General features: G+C 44.9%; 1 protein-coding gene across 5 annotated transcripts in view; it reads left to right on the forward strand.

Moving 5' to 3' along the window:
- MARK2 (microtubule affinity regulating kinase 2) overlaps nt 1-14,089 on the forward strand; it is a 258,426-nt gene that overhangs the window by 20,493 nt on the left and 223,844 nt on the right. For 4 of the 5 annotated variants that reach the window (XM_069965439.1, XM_069965441.1, XM_069965442.1 and 1 more), the window contains exon 1: nt 5,766-5,985. The exons of the other annotated variant lie outside the window; for it this stretch is intronic. In XM_069965439.1, the coding sequence (XP_069821540.1) occupies nt 5,914-5,985 (72 nt within the window). In that variant the 5' untranslated portion in view covers nt 5,766-5,913. Of the gene's footprint in view, nt 1-5,765; nt 5,986-14,089 lie in introns of those variants that run through there. 5 annotated transcript variants of the gene reach the window in all.

Raw genomic sequence — 14,089 nt, forward strand, 5'->3', positions numbered from 1 at the left:
TGATCAGCGTCTGGAAACTGACAGCACTGGATATGTGCATTTATTTTTCTGCTTATACCTATACCAAAAACCTAATACTATTATTATTATTTTTTTTAACACTTCACTACATAGATGTTTAGGGTTTATGTGTTTGCATATACAATTGGAGCATTTTAAACAAAATTGGAGCGTTTAAACAAAAACTAGATTTAAAGATGCGCCAGATTTTCAAACCTGAGCAACAGAATTACCTCCTCATGGTGGCACCCTCATTACAGTAGGGAAAGGAACATAGAGCTTGAAGGGGTACTCCGGACAGAAGAAAAGATTTGTAAATTCTATTTAAAAGAAAACCTCAAGCACTTATAAGATGTTGTATGCCATGCAGCAAGTGCAGTTTTGTTCCAGTTCTTTCCAGTCTGATACAGTGCTCTCTGCTGCCACCTCTGTCAGGAACTGTCTAGAGCAGTAGCAAATCCCCATATAAAACCTTTCCTGCTTTGGACAGTTCCTGACACAGAGGTGGCAGCAGAAAGCACTGTCAGCTGGGGAAAAAATATGCCACTTCCTGTGGGACAGAGGTTTCACACTCGTGGCCCTCAAGCAGTTAAAAAAAAATTACAATTCCCATCATACCTGGACTGTTAAAGCTTTAGCTGATGGAAATAGTAGTTTTGCAATAGCTAGAGGACTGCATAACGATCGATTTCGAACGATAATCGTACGTGTAAACGCAGCGAACGATCAAACGACTAACGAGAAGTCGTTCATTTTGATCTCTCAACATGTTCTCAAATCGTTCGTCGTTCACAAAAAATTTACAGATCGTTCTGTGTAAACAGTCGTTCGCCGATTTAACCAATGTGTGAGATAGGCTTAAGCGTTCGCAAAGCGAATTTTCCGTACGTTATATCGTACAGTCTAAACGCTGATCGTTACTCCGACATCGTTAATCATACGATCAGGCCAATTAACGTTTTGTGTAAATGCACCTCCCCCCCCCCCGTATCCACCCCCTCTGCCCGGCTCTGTAATCCACCCCCAGCAGTGCCACTGGCCCGGTCCACCCCTCTGTCCGGGCCAGTGGCACTGCTGGGGGTGGATTACGGAGCCCGGCAGAGGGGGAGAATAGCGGAGCCGGGTCAGCTCCGGGGACTGACACCCCCCTTCCACTGGAGATACTATATAATGTATGGGGAATGGCGGAACATGTAGGTGGATATGGGTGAATGCGCAGCAGGGTAAAACAGGTTGTACACTGTCAGTCAGTGTATGACCTACTTTACCCTACCGCGCTATCTACAGCAATGTCAGTACTATTAGTACTGCAAGTCCCAGCGCACCCGATAGCCAGACACATGTCAGTTCAGTGTATGGCCATCGGGTGCACTGGGACTTGCAATTCTAATAGTAGTGGAATTACTGTGCTAGAGGATAACCAATAGCAGAGCTTAGGAGGTGTGCCAAGGCAGGGGGGAGTTCCGGGAGCCCCAGGAACGCCCCAGATTGTGACGTATGGGCCCTACGTGTCGACCACAGATGGTGGACATGGGCTGTAACATGGTCCTTGCCGAACACGGAAGTAAGCCACTTCCGGTAGCCAGCAGGACCTGGAAAAGTTGGGTAAGGGGCTGGAATTTGCTACCAATGTGTATTATGCTTCTATATAACTTTTCATGTGGGGAGGGAATGGGGGAAAAAGCTTTTCGCTGCACTACCCCTTTAAAGGGGTAGTGCGGCGCTAAACAATTATTCACAAAATAACACACATTACAAAGTTTTATACAACTTTGTAATGTGTGTTATGTCTGTGAATGGCCCCCTTCCCTGTGTTTCCCCCCCACACACACACTAGACCCGGAAGTGAGGTGCATTATACTCACCGCATCTCGTGTCGACCCCCATCGGCCATCTTGGGACAATGACGTAGTCTTCGGGAGGCAGGCCGAACTGCTCCATCCGTCCCTCATGCCGGCCCCCCTGTGCCGCGTCATAACTGTGCTCAGACGCGATTGGCTGAGCACAGTTATGCTCAGCCAATCGCGGCTAAGCTGCTGATGACGCGGCAGAGGGGGCCGGCATGATGGACGGATGGAGCGGTTTGGCCGGCCTCCCGAAGACTGTCATTGCCCCAAGATGGCGGACGGGAGTCAACACGAGATAAGGTAAGTATAATACACCACACTTCCTGGTCTAGCGTGGGAAGGGGGGGAACATGGGGAAGGGGGCAATTCACATACATAACATACATTACAAAGTTGTATAACTTTGTAATGTGAGTTATTTTGTGAATAATTGTTTAGCGCCGCACTACCCCTTTAAGCTGGGGAACCCCTTTTAAATAGAAATGAATTATAAATTTGTATAACTTTCTGACATGAGTTGATATGAATTTTTTTTTATTTTAGGCCATATCGCCCAGTCCCAGTTTAGAGACCACAGTTACAGTTTTGCGCAGGTCTCTTAGCTGCGCAAAGAATTTACGATTGTAATCAATACACTCCCCATGAAAGCTTTTACAGTGCCCTACCTTTAAATATCTCAGCATTTATGCAAGATTTATATAGTTTACCTTTAATTTAGGAAAGCAACATTTATTCAGTAGGTGATATAACTGAATGTTTTTATTTTCTTGGCTTGTATTTCTTTGCCAAATAACACCACCATAAGCCACCATCTAGTCTGTGTGATGGCAGTTTGTTTCTGAGCTGGAGGAGCCCATTGTGTGGGGGGAGATCTTTACTGTCCTCTTCCTGAGTGCTGGATGATTGTATATGAGCTGCTGTGTAATATGAAGATATCCTGTTTAATAGGCATCCATGATGCCCCGAAAAATCGATTCTAGTATCGATTCTTGGGGAAAAATATCGGTTCAATACCAGGATTCCCAGGTAGTTGATACTTTATGTTAAACTGCGCTTTTGCACAGCTTAACATAGAGTATACTGCAGAGAACATGGAGAGAGCAGAGCGGCCGAGAGAGAGGATCGCAGGAGAAGGATGGACGTGCAGAGAGCGAGCGAGGGAGGAGATGCTGCCACTACACCTGAGAGGATCCAGCGCGGCTGTGAGGTGGGGGAAGCACTACTGCCCTCAGCATACCCCAACAGCTTAAACAGTGCATATTTACTACCCCCATCACCCCTTAATTGCTGAAACAGTGCATAACTACTACCCCAGCATACTAAAACAGCTATGGCTGCAGCAGGCTGCGTGTGTGTACGCATGCGTGTGTGTACGTGCGCGTGTGTGTGTGTGTGTGTGTGTGCGCACTATGGCTGCAGCAGGCTGTGTGTGTCTGTGCTATGGCTGCAGCAGGCTGTGTGTGTCTGTGCTATGGCTGCAGCAGGCTGTGTGTGTGTGTGTCTGTGCTATGGCTGCAGCAGGCTGTGTGTGTGTGTGTGTCTGTGCTATGGCTGCAGCAGGCTGTGTGTCTCTGTGCTATGGCTGCAGCAGGCTGTGTGTCTCTGTGCTATGGCTGCAGCAGGCTGTGTGTCTCTGTGCTATGGCTGCAGCAGGCTGTGTGTCTCTGTGCTATGGCTGCAGCAGGCTGTGTGTCTCTGTGCTATGGCTGCAGCAGGCTGTGTGTCTCTGTGCTATGGCTGCAGCAGGCTGTGTGTCTCTGTGCTATGGCTGCAGCAGGCTGTGTGTCTCTGTGCTATGGCTGCAGCAGGCTGTGTGTCTCTGTGCTATGGCTGCAGCAGGCTGTGTGTCTCTGTGCTATGGCTGCAGCAGGCTGTGTGTCTCTGTGCTATGGCTGCAGCAGGCTGTGTGTCTCTGTGCTATGGCTGCAGCAGGCTGTGTGTCTCTGTGCTATGGCTGCAGCAGGCTGTGTGTCTCTGTGCTATGGCTGCAGCAGGCTGTGTGTCTCTGTGCTATGGCTGCAGCAGGCTGTGTGTCTCTGTGCTATGGCTGCAGCAGGCTGTGTGTCTCTGTGCTATGGCTGCAGCAGGCTGTGTGTGCCTGTGCTATGGCTGCAGCAGGCTGTGTGTGCCTGTGCTATGGCTGCAGCAGGCTGTGTGTGTCTGTGCTATGGCTGCAGCAGGCTGTGTGTGTCTGTGCTATGGCTGCAGCAGGCTGTGTGTGTGGGGGGGGGGGGGCGGTGGGGGGGGGGGGGCGCTGAAGCTTTGGTTCATAATAAAGAAGCCCTATTTACCCGTCCCCGTGCCCCCTCTATATCACTGTGTGACCCCTCTCTATGACTATGGCTGACCTCTGTTACAGAAATCTGGCATTGTTAGCAATGTATCTTTGTATATGGTGAATATTTAGTTAGAAGCATAGAAGATTGTAAGCAGGAAAAGACCAACTGCTCCATCTAGTCTAGTTCTGAGTTGTTCAGGACATGGAGACTGGCTGCATCCACTGCACACACAGGAGAATTTGCTTTATATATTTCCTTATTCACACAGAATTGCTCCAGGATCATGTAGGACATTAGGGAGAAGCTGCTGAGTCAGTGTCAACTGTCTGATTGGCTATTTTTGAAGAGTCTGAGTCGGAACTGCAGCTTACCGACTCCACAGCCCTGGTTATAAAGCTTTAATTTTTTTTGTCCTATTACACGGAGCGATTTTTTACGACTAACGATAAAGGATCGCAAATGAGATTGTTTATCGTTAACCTGAAATCGTTCACTATATTACACAGAACGGTAATCGTTAGTTACGATCTTTACTTCGATCGATATTTATTGTGATCACTGCTATGCTCGTTTACTCCTTCTGATCCCAGCAAAACAATAGACAATGTGCTATTACACTGAACGTGTACACTGTTTCTGGGTCATATTTGGGGATGAGGAAAGTAATTCATGTGAAAGTCCATAATTATGAAAAGTGTACTTTTTTTTTTTTTTTTTTTTCCTTAAAAAAACCTGCCAGATTCCTGTTTTGGCCTACAGTATGTGGACTTGCACTAATCAAACAGTTGTTTTACTGGTTTCTCCTGCAATGTTTTACTCTGTTTGGGGGTTGGGGGCACAGAGAACTTTCATTCTTGCATTCTTTAGAACAACAGGAGGTAGGGAGAAAATAACATACTATAGGTGTGGATATGGTTCTTACTGATCTCTTGTCAGGGACATACAAAGCTGCGAGCATTGTTCTGAAAAGCTGTATTGTTAATGGCCTGTATACAAAGTGCTTAGGTTATAAACCATTTTATTCTGTTGACTCTGTATCATTTTCTAACCAGTGAAAATCTATATTGCTGGTTTGTCTGTACTTTTAAAAGCAGCAAGATTGCAGGTTCTCTTTTCAGACTTGTTAGAGCATTTTCTCATGTAGAGACTTGGTCTGTCTGGGGGGAGAATGTTGTAAAGGTGATTGTCAGTAATGTTTTACTTTCTACATAGCTACAACCGGTAAGTTGCTGTAGCTATCATTGCTCAATCCATAGCTTAAAGCTGTCAAGTGTATTGTATTTTAGGGAGACTATATGAAGAGAGATTTTTCCTTTTTTTTTTTCCCCCTCTCACTGTTTATTTTTTGCTCTGTTGCACAAGAAGAAGCAACAAAAGGCAAAGCTTTAGTGTCTTGTATAGGAAGAGGAGGAGCAGAATTTGCCTGTTTGAGGGGGTTGGGAAAGGAAGAGTTACCTTTCTCTCACTAGCAGTTTGGGTTCATGAGAACTGCATCCTCTTAGCTGCTGTGCACTGGTATTGAATGCAATGATGTCAGCTTCTATCTCGCCAGCTTTACCTGCCCTAGTAAGGAGGGGACAGGCCAGGCTCTCCTCCCTTGTTGCATGATACTTCAGGGTGGTAACTTCCTGCTTTCTAGTTTAGTAAAGAAGAGAACGTGAACAAGCAAGTAGGTGTACCTCCCCCTGCCACAAAGTCTGGCACTGACGGATTAAAGGGGAAAGAAAATCAGGCAATCTGGCTACAGCCTTTTTATCTACATGAGAGGGATTTATTAAAAAGAAGACATGTTGGAGGATATAGCAGCAAAGCGATGTGATAATCCTGACTCCTGTACCAGCCCAGTGCTTTCTCTTGAGGTTTGTATCATTTGCATTCTATTAGAGCTTTTCTGAACCTCAGTACCTTGTTGCTTTTTGTATTTGTAAGTGTGGCTAATGTGTTAGTAAGCCTTTTTAATATAACCATGTAACCTGTCTAAAGCATATAGTAGTAGGAATGAATGTTGATAATTAATGTATTATCTAATGAATGTTAAATAAGCTTTTCTGATATAACTGTATAATATGTAAAGTGTTGTGGAAGCGAGTGTAGCCTGTGTCTCTTGGGGAAGTGAGTTATCCTGTATCACTGGTGTCTTGTGGACTTGTATGTATCAGGTTACCAATCTGTACCATTGTGAGTTGGATTAATCATTAAACCCCTGCTGTATGAGGTCCTGCAATGTAAAACGTAACCTTAACCTTACTACTCAGCTGTGCTGATTTGGTAGATGATGATGTGGTTGAGCTCAAGATCTCTCCTGGAGAAAACTAGGTGCTACTACTGTATAATTTATATTTTTATTTTTTTCACTACATTTTATATTGTATTAGAAATGGGTCCCAGTTTCCTAAGCATGTTTTAATGATATAGTCTGATGACTAATACTGATACTTCTGGTTGTGTGGTTGTGTGTTACTTTAAAGAGGATCAGTCATGACAAGAACCTCCTGGCGAATGATGACTCCTAAGAGGACTGACGTAAGATGGCATCATTATTATAAAGCTTTGACTAGCTGCCCTTTATCTTCTGTCTTCCTCCCCTTACCTTGTAGATTATAAACCCTCGCGGGCAGGGTCCCCCCATTGCTTGTATAGTGGCTCTGGAATCAACAGTGCTTTAAAAATAAATAATCATAACAAAGCTTTGTCCAGAGATTTGGCTCGCAGGCCCTAAGTTAGAAGTGGCACTGTGACCCGGTATTCATGTAGATTGTAGAACATGCTTTATAAATGTGTGGCCTTGCCTCATTGCGACAGACTAAGGCCTTATTCCCACGCTCCAGGTATGCGCTATATATATATATATATATATATATATATATATATATATATATATATATATATACACACACACATACACTTTGTTAAAGGGGTAGTGCAGCGCTAAACAAGTATTCACAAAATAACACACATTACAAAGTTATACAACTTTGTAATGTGTGTTATGTATGTGAATGGCCCCCTTCCCAGGGTTCTCCCCCACCCACGCTAGACCCGGAAGTGTTGGTGGGCCGGTATGAAGGACGGATGGAGCGGTTCGGCCGGCCTCACGAAGACTATGTCTATGTCACAAGATGGCGGACGGGGGTCGACAAAAATGCGATAAGTATAATGCACCAACACTTCTGGGTCTAGCCTGGGTGGGGGGAAACACAGGGAAGGGGGCCATTGTATAACTTTGTAATGTGTGTTGTTTTGTGAATAAATGTTTTCCGCCACACTACCCCTTTAAGCAAAACTGATTATCGGAACTCTCCTCATCATGTAGCAATATGATGCTGGGAGCTCGGAGACAGTTTAATTCTGTGCATTACTATACTGACACAACCGTGCATGTGCAGAGAACGTGGGAATAAGGTCTTAATCATTTTTGTGGGGTCCCGCTGTGTTCCAACGAACTTTTGTTTGTGCTAAAACTGACGCTTTGGCCCCTAATGAATATATGTTTTTACCTCTAATTTTGTATGTATATGTGCATGTTTATATGTAAGTTAAGGTTCCTTTTAGATGAAACGATGTACCTCTGATTGGCGCTTGCTTTTACAAGACACAATCAATCATGCAACCAGCTGCACAAATAATCACTAACTTTCATGCAGCCATTTTAAATATGTTGCTTTCGGCCACACATCCCGTTTATATACAGATGTGTGGCTGGTAACTATGATCTTTTGTGCCGCACAAAGGATCAAAGCAGCTAACAAGCGAACTTTCGCTCACTCATCAGCTGATCTTTGGCACTTTTGGGCTGTATTCACACATGCTATTTTTACTGTGATCATCTTGCTGTTTTGCAGCGAATTGCGATAAACTAGCACCATTTTTGCTGCGATTTTCACAATCACTGCAAATATTGCACTTGCAAAAACGCAACCAAAATGCCACGCTAGGTGTCCTCCAGCCTGTTCCCTGCTCAAAGCAGTTGCCGCTTACAATTCCGTGCCCACTGCAGAAGTTACAGGCCTCTCAGCCAATTACTGACTGAGACGGGACAGAGCCATGGCCAGTGATTGACTGAGCGGGCTGTCAGATGGGCTTGGAAGTTTCAGCGGCGTCTGCTGTGAGTGGGGGACAGGCTGGAGGACAGGTAGGTATAGAATGTCTTTATTATTTTACCACTGAAAAGCGAGGGCTGTACAGACATCGCTAACCATGTCTATGAAGCTGTAACCGCACAATTATCGAGAGCTGATCTAGTGAATGTCGGGCCATCTAATACGGCCCTTAATTGGGACGATTATTCCTTTGTCCCAATACACTTTTAAACTGAAGGCTCCACTGACAGATGACAGCGTGATGGCGTTTCACTGCCTGACCCCTTTGTTCTCGGGAGAGATAAACCACTGCCAGAGCTGTGACATCTCCCCCCAATACAGAACACAGGAGCATTTGGCAGTGCTAAATGCTTATGTTTATGGAGAGACCAGGGGAGAGAGAGAACTGTAGGCTAAACTATTTGTAGAGCAACAGTTATTGAAGGTGCATAGCCTTTAAGGTGGAAAATCTTGGACTACACTGGAAGAAGAGCTTTTCTGTTGCACTATACATCCAGCTTTACACCAGTGTGATATGCCTGACCGTAGGTTTAATGACCTGAAATCGTTGGGGCAAAAACATGGCAGGTATAGTAACAGTGTAAAATCTGCTATTGACAGTCTCCATGATCCAGTTCTAAATTTGATAACTTTTATATTTTACATTTTTATCTGGCAGCAGCAGGTAATGCACTTTTGATGTGAAGCTATTGCCAATAGCAAAAAGATCACTACTTTAATTTTCAAAAGTACTTTGGAAATGTAAGAGCTGGAATTTGATTGGTATACGAAAAGTGAGGGAACTTCCCATGGAGATGGAAGCATATGTTTTGTTTTCTATATAACAGCAGCAAGATATTAAAATTTGTGTAACCATTTAAGGACCAAGACACTTTTTATTTTTGTACTTTTGTTTTTTCCTCCACATGTTCAACCCCTTAAATACTGAAGGTCGTTAAAGTGACTGTACCACCAGGCCCAGGCAGAAGCACTGGAGGCGGGCCAACCCACCCTTAGTGGGAGGGAACCCCCGCCCCTCTATGATAGGGTTCCATTGATTCTAATGGAGTCACATAATGGAGGGGCTGGGGTTTCTTCCCACTAAGGGTGGATCTGCCTGCCTCCAGTGCTTCAGCCTGGGCCTGGTGGTACAGGCACTTTAAGGTGTTAGGGTCCATTTACATAGAAAGATTATCTGCCAAAGATTTGAAGCCAAAGCCAGGAATGGATTTGAAAAGAGCAGAAATCTCAGGCTTTCCTGAGACCAGACCAGATCTGTTTATAGTCTGTACCTGGCTTTGGCTTCAAATCTTTTGCAGATAATCTGTCAGATAATCTTTCTGTGTAAATGGACCCTTAACTCCTTCCCGCACGAGGACGTAACTGTAAGTCCTTGTGCGGGTGGGGGAGTTCAGAGCGGGGCCGCGCGGCGACCCCGCTCTGAACCGCCGCAATCCCGAGTGCGGCATTCTATTGCTTCTGGCTGCAGCAGCCAAAAGAAATAGAACACTGATGTCATTGATCTATGCTGTATAACTTTATAGCATAGATCTCAATGAGAGATTAGAGTGCATATACTAGAAGTCCTGCAGGGGGGCTTCTAGTATATGTGTGTGTAAGAAAAAAAAAAAAGTGTTTATAAAAAGACCCCTCCCCTAATAAAAGTTTGAATCGCCCCCCTTTTTTCCCATTTTATAAATAAACAAACATGTTTGGTATCGCCGTGTCCATAATCGTGAAAAAATATAAATTTATCACATCCCTGATCTCGTTCGGTAAACGGCGTAAGCGCAAAAAAGGTGCTAAATTGAGCATTTTTGGTTGCATCAAATCTAGAAAAATTGTAATATTGAAAATAATTGCGCATATGCGCAATCAAGGTGCCGATAGAAAGAACACATCATGGCGCAAAAAATGACACCTCACACAGCCCCATAGACCAAAGGATAAAAGCGCTATAAGCATGGGAATAGAGCGATTTTAAGGAACATATTTGTTAACAATGGTTTGAATTTTTTACAAGCCATCAAGTAAAATAAAAGTTATGCATGTTACATATCGATTTAATCGTACAGACTTGAGGAACATATATAACGAGTTTTTCCATAGGACACAAGGCGTAAAAACGAAGCCCCCACCAAAGAAAAAGAATTGCGTTTTTTTTTTTTTTTTTCAATTTCACCACGCATATAAATTTATTTCTGGTTTCGCAGCATATTTTATGCGAAAATTCAGCCCGTCATTGCAAAGTACAATTAGTGACACAAAAAATAAGTGCTCACGTGGGTCTGTAGGTGTAAAAATGCACAAGGAGGAAAAAAAATGCAAACGCAAAAACGAAAATTAGCCCGGTCCAGAAGAGGTTAAGCCATCATTTCCATTTAAATAAAGCCAATCATTGCAGATAGCTGTCATAAGGCTAGGTTTACACTATTTAAAAATCTGTCTTTCATAACAATGCCTGTCATAGCGCAAATAACGTCCACTATTTTTAAAATTACAGACGTTTTTTACACAGTGTGTGAGGCAAGCAAGATCTATTAGACCGGTGTACTCGTATGCCAGTTTGACAAATTTCCCCCATGACACGTAAACTGTATACCGTGGGTACTCAACAACTTTTAGTTAAGGTCCAATTACCGGGGTCTATTGTCAGGTTAAAGGGAACCATTCACCCCGTGGCCCCCGTTAGAAACAGACAAACAGTTACATAAAGGTCAATATACTTACCATATCGCCCCCGGTCCCGTCCCGGATCTCGTTGTTGACACGGAGAAATCGCCGATTCTTCTTCTCGCGCCCATTATGGTAATGAGCGCCGCCGGCCCGAAGTCCAGCCTTCTCCCCGCCTCCGACACTTGATTGACGCCGGGTCTTCTTCCTCCTCGTCTTCTTTCTTCTCGCCGGATCCCGCGCAGGCGCCGTGACGGTCGTTTTCGGCGCATGCGCAGTTCACAATTGAAGCCGCTCCACAGCTTCAATGTTTACTGCGCGTGCGCCGATTGTCAGAGCTGAAGTGACGTGCTGGACTTCGCGCATGCGCGGTACACAGGAACGTCAAGAGCACGTATCCTGTTTACCGCGCAGGCGCAGAAGAGATGACGAGACCTTCGCAACGGCGCCTGCGCGGGAATTCGTGAGGAGACTGAAGACTGAAGACGTCAATCAAGTTCCAGGAGGCGTGGATGGGCGGCGACGAGAAGAGGACCTCATGAATAAGTTGGACTCGTCCGTCGTTTCCTATGGACGTTGGACTCATCTCAGCTCATTACCATAATGGGCGGGAGAAGAAGAATCGGCGATTTCTCCGTGTCAACAACGAGATCCGGGACGGGACCGGGGGCGATATGGTAAGTATATTGACCTTTATGTAACTGTTTGTCTGTTTCTAACGGGGGCCACGGGGTGAATGGTTCCCTTTAAGGTCCGAGCTGAACATCAGTAGTAAATGTGTTTTAAGTTTTCACAAACGTTGTTGAACTATTTACTTACAGAATTGATGCTTATTAGTGGGAAAACTGGCATTTTTTTTCTCTCTATATAGCCCCCCCTGTGCGCTCTTCCCCTCCCATATAGCATATAACATAAAAAACCCAAACACTTGGGTCCAGCGTCTCTTCTTCTCTTCCGCTCTTGTGGCAGCACTGCAGCAGTCACTAGAGGCCATTCTCCCCTTGTCCTGGCGCCGTTGCTCCAGTGACGTCACTCAAGTGCCGAAAACAGAGGCAAAGAGCGTCCTCTTGTGACCGCTACGGCCACAAGAGTGACTGACAGGGAGGGAGCCAATGGCTCGTTACGAGCGATCATAGTTACTATGCAGAGCGCTGCTCAGTATACAGGTATACTGAGCTGCAGCGAGGGTACGGACAGCTGGCCTCCGCGGTCCGGGTTCGGACCACGGTCCGCCAGTTGAGGACCCCTGCTGTATACATTACAACCATCATATACACACACTACACCTACTGTATACATTACATATAATCGAATTTCCAGTAGGAACAAAGCAAAGCGCCTCGTTAGGACAAGGCGGCAGCTTGTCAGGCTGCTGGCTTTGAAGTCTGTTCCCCTCCTACCCGGTTGCTGAGAAAAACTTGATCCAGTCCTTGGAAACTAAGGGTACAAACACACACACCGTATACGCAGCAAATACGCAGCAGATCTGCAGCAGATTTGATGGTGCAGATTAGATGCTGTGTTAAGTTATTTAGATCTAATCTGCTGCGTATATGTTGCGTATTTGCTGCGTATCGCAGCAGTAAATACGCTGCGTATACGGTGTGTGTGTTTATACCCTAAGGGTGCGTTCACACCTACAGGATCTGCAGCAGATCTGCAGCAGATTTGATGCTGTGTTCAGTTATTTAAATGAAATCTGCTGCAGATCCTGTAGGTGTGAATGCACCCTAAAAGAGGTTTCTCAGGACTGGATCCAGCTTTTCCAAGCACCCAGAGCGAAGTGTCACAGACTTCAAAGGCAAGCTGCTAGCTGATCCTAACGAAGCGCTTCGCTTTATTCCTACTAAAAGTTCGCTGATCCCTATTTACAAACAGCACATACTGTATACAAAACATACAACATACACACAAAACATACTGTACACATTACATTCATCATATACACACTACACATACTTTCATACATTACATAGTCACACTTTACACCATGGGTCTCCAAACTGCGGCCCTCCAGCTGTTGCAATACTACATTTCCCATCATGCCACGACAGCTAAATCAAAAGCTTTAGCTATTTGGGCATGATGGGAATTGTGGCTTTGCAACAGCCGTAGGGGCCCCAGTTTGGAGACTCATGGTTTACACAGATGTACACACATATGCACATTACATTTTTACATCCATACTACTAACATGAACAAATGCACACCATGAATACAGGGTCATCTGCAGACAGACAGGCTCCGTACCCCTTCCCCCTCTTTTTTGTCGGGACAGCAGAGAAGAGGAGGAAGCAGACAGAGAAGCAAGTAAGGGATAGGGAAGGACTCAGAGAGAGAAGGGTCCTGCTTTTCTTTTCACTACTTAAAGAGGATGTACATCCTCTTTAACCTGAACCCACGATTCGATCCAGCGGTACCGGCCGGTGCTGAAGCACTGGAGGTCGGCCGGGCCGCCCCCAGTGGGAGGGAATTCCCTCCCCTGTATGGCGCAGCTCGCTTAGAATCAATGGAGCCGCGTCATACAGGGGAGGGAACCGGGCGGCGGTCCGAAAAACGGACCGCAACATCGGCTTCCCTGGGCCGGCGCCGATCGATCCGTGGTTCAGGTTAAAGAGTATGTACCGGGTGGTACATCCTCTTTAAGAATGTGTCATCAGAAAATAACTTTTTACATCTTATAAGACTATTTTGGTGACATTTTTCTTAATTTTCCATTTTTCTGTCTATTATTAAATAATCCTGAAATCTTGCCGTTTTTCATTCTCACCACTGGGGCTAGAACCTAAGCTGAGACTTCCTAGTCAGTCTGTAGTGATAAGAGGCGGTTGCTGTAAGGTTATCTGTACAGGATTGCATTGACATGTAGATAGAGGAGACAAATAGCAGCTCCTTGTGGAATGATCTCTTCAAAGGTTACAGAGCATGCTCAGACATGTTTCACTTTCATCCCAAGGGTACATACTCTGTTCATTGTAGTCTATGACCATGAGGCTTGCTGTAAATCATGTCACTAAAGGAACAGCCAGGCAAGATGGCAGCCCACATAACAATGTAAAAAAAAATGAAATAGAAAATATTACAGAAAGAAAATAGAAACAGATCACAATAATAAAACAATTTTTGTATCAGTAAAAGAATCGGTAAAAGAAAATTTAGGTGATGCCTGGCATTTCAAAGGCAGAAACTAGCGTATTTATATTTGATAAAT

Source organism: Dendropsophus ebraccatus, chromosome 4, assembly GCF_027789765.1.
Source record: "Dendropsophus ebraccatus isolate aDenEbr1 chromosome 4, aDenEbr1.pat, whole genome shotgun sequence".
NCBI lineage: Eukaryota > Metazoa > Chordata > Amphibia > Anura > Hylidae > Dendropsophus > Dendropsophus ebraccatus.